Raw genomic sequence first — 2232 nt, 5'->3', positions numbered from 1 at the left:
CTCTGGGCTTAGATTTATCCCGGCTCCACCAGCTTACTAGCTGTGTGACCTTGGACAGGTCATGTCACTTCTCGGTGCCTTAGTTTCCTCCTCTATAAAATGGAGCTAACCATGATGGGGCGCTCAAAAAGTGTTGCAGGACTGAGTTAGGACTTGGGGCCGGTGAGCTCATTTGCCAAACAAAAACACCCTGGGGGTGGGGAGGGCATAGAAAGGGAGGAGGATTCTGTGAGTGAGCTCCGCCCAGCTCCAGGGCTCTCCCCTAGGTTCTCTGGGATGTATGTCACCTGCTTTCCCTACAGGATACCAGGCTCATCAGAGGCAGCCTGGAAGCCGGCAGAGGCACCTCTAGAACCATGACCTTGAAGGAAGCCCATCCCACATTGTGAACTTACACATGTGGGATAAGACAACAGGCAAAACCCATTCTTGTTCTCTTGGGATACTGCATGGGCCTGGAGCGCCCCTGGTGACAGCCAGCCAGCATGGGCCTATCAGTGGCCTGGGCCTTGCCCAAGCCCCCTGTCTGCTGGGCAGCACCTCTGGAAGAATCCAGAAAGCACACGGAAACCTCTTGCAGCAATGCGGGTCAGCCACCCTTCGGGCTTGTATTCTGCGCCCTCTGCGCCCACGTCATTGCTCATGCGAGTCCCCAAGGAAACCTACAAAGCTAGCAGGAGGCAGAGGCGTGCCTCCACTCGGCCAGCACCCGGTGCAGCCCCTCCGAAACTCAGTCGTTTCACATCCGCATCCAGCCCCACTCCGGCCCTTTCCTCCGAAACAAGCAACACAGCTGACTCGCGCCTCGAGGAAGGCCATTTATTTCCGAGATAGAGACTATACTTTTAAGACAGGACTTTCAGAAGCAGGAAATCTTAGTTGTCGCCTAGAGAGGTGTGTCAAGGACACAGTGAAAGGAGACATGCGCACGTGGGGCCAGAGGCTTATCCAACACTGTTACAACACTTTTTTCAATGAGCAAAACATCTTTAAAAATCCTTATAAATTCTTTATAATATGTTACACATTTAGAGACAATATTTACAATAAAAGGACGAGGGAGGGAGGAGAGAGAAATCTACTTTACAGCAAACCTTTGCATAAAACGAGAGGACCAATAGACGCGGCGGTGGGGTTCACAACCGCACCCGGGCTTCCCTGGAAGAAGTGGGGGCGTGTGTAGGGAGGCCTGGTGGTCTGAGGTCTACTTACAAAGTGTAGGGAGAAGAGGGGGCTGGGTCCCGCCCATCCTGAAGGAACAGCCCAGCTCAGACCCCATAAATCAGGGTGTGTGTGTGTGTGTGTGTGTGTGTGTGTGTGTGACAGAGAATAAGAGACAGAAAGAGAGAGAGTGAGACACCAGGGATGTTTCGTATGCCCCCTCCTAAAGGGAAGAAGGTGGGGGTCTGTGTGCCTGAGTTGTGGAAGAAGCAGGCACAGCTGGAAGAAGGAAAAGACAGGCAAGGGAGGTCCAAGGTGGGGGGGGGACCCCGGACCCTCCCAAAACTCTCTGGGGAACCGGCAGCTAACTCCCCATGGTCCACACGCTCAGTGAGGGTGGTTAGAGGCTGGCAAAGAGTTGGTGAGGGGAGTAACCCGGGTAAGAGTCTTGGTCCTGCCTCTGCTGAGCGGCCCTAACTTCCTTCCCTGGCTCTGACCAGCAGCAGGGGGCAGGATCCCTGGGTGCAGCAAAGGCCGGGAGCCCTGGTGGGGCGGGCGGGGGAAACGAAGGGGGCAGGAGTGGCCAAAGTTGCTACTGAAACACCTTCTGACAGTGACTAGCACACTGGCACACAGGTCCCCCTCTCCCGTGGACACCCCCTCATCTGCTCTCCCCCGACATACATACCCCTCCTTGCCCTTAGCGAGGGGCGGAGGAAAGAAGCCAAGAACCAGCCAGCATCACCCTGTGTCTTTCTTTCCCTTGGTCTGAGACTTGGGGTTCCCTAGCCATACCCCATGGCTAACAAGGGTCTCTAAGTACAGACGCAGAAGGGCACAGAAGGGCCCACTCTGTCCCAGAGCCCCCAGCAGCCTATCCCCTCTCGTTTCCCCCTCCTCTTACCTCCGGGGTCCCCTTCCTCCCACTCCTTCTCCCGCGGGGCCTTCTCGCCTGCCCACCTCCTACCAGTCCCCGCACACAAACTAAAGACGCGGCCTGCAGCGCCAGACGCACCGGGGGTCAAGAGGAGAGCGGGGGCTAGGCAGAGAAGCCTGGGGGAGGGGGGCCGG

The 2232-nt window shown here is 56.6% G+C and overlaps 1 protein-coding gene across 1 annotated transcript in view; it reads right to left on the bottom strand.

The window, feature by feature from the left end:
- Positions 1-2182: 2182 nt before the first annotated feature.
- The window catches only part of ARHGAP23 (Rho GTPase activating protein 23), a 71090-nt gene continuing 71040 nt past the window's right edge, over positions 2183-2232 (bottom strand). The window contains 1 exon segment of the mRNA XM_034640676.1: positions 2183-2200. Coding sequence (XP_034496567.1) covers positions 2183-2200 — 18 coding nt within the window.

The sequence above is a fragment of the Ailuropoda melanoleuca genome, chromosome 13 (assembly GCF_002007445.2).
Source record: "Ailuropoda melanoleuca isolate Jingjing chromosome 13, ASM200744v2, whole genome shotgun sequence".
NCBI classification, from domain to species: domain Eukaryota; kingdom Metazoa; phylum Chordata; class Mammalia; order Carnivora; family Ursidae; genus Ailuropoda; species Ailuropoda melanoleuca.
The sequence above is the reverse complement of the archived record's forward strand: the minus strand, read 5'-3'. Positions and strand labels throughout refer to the sequence as shown.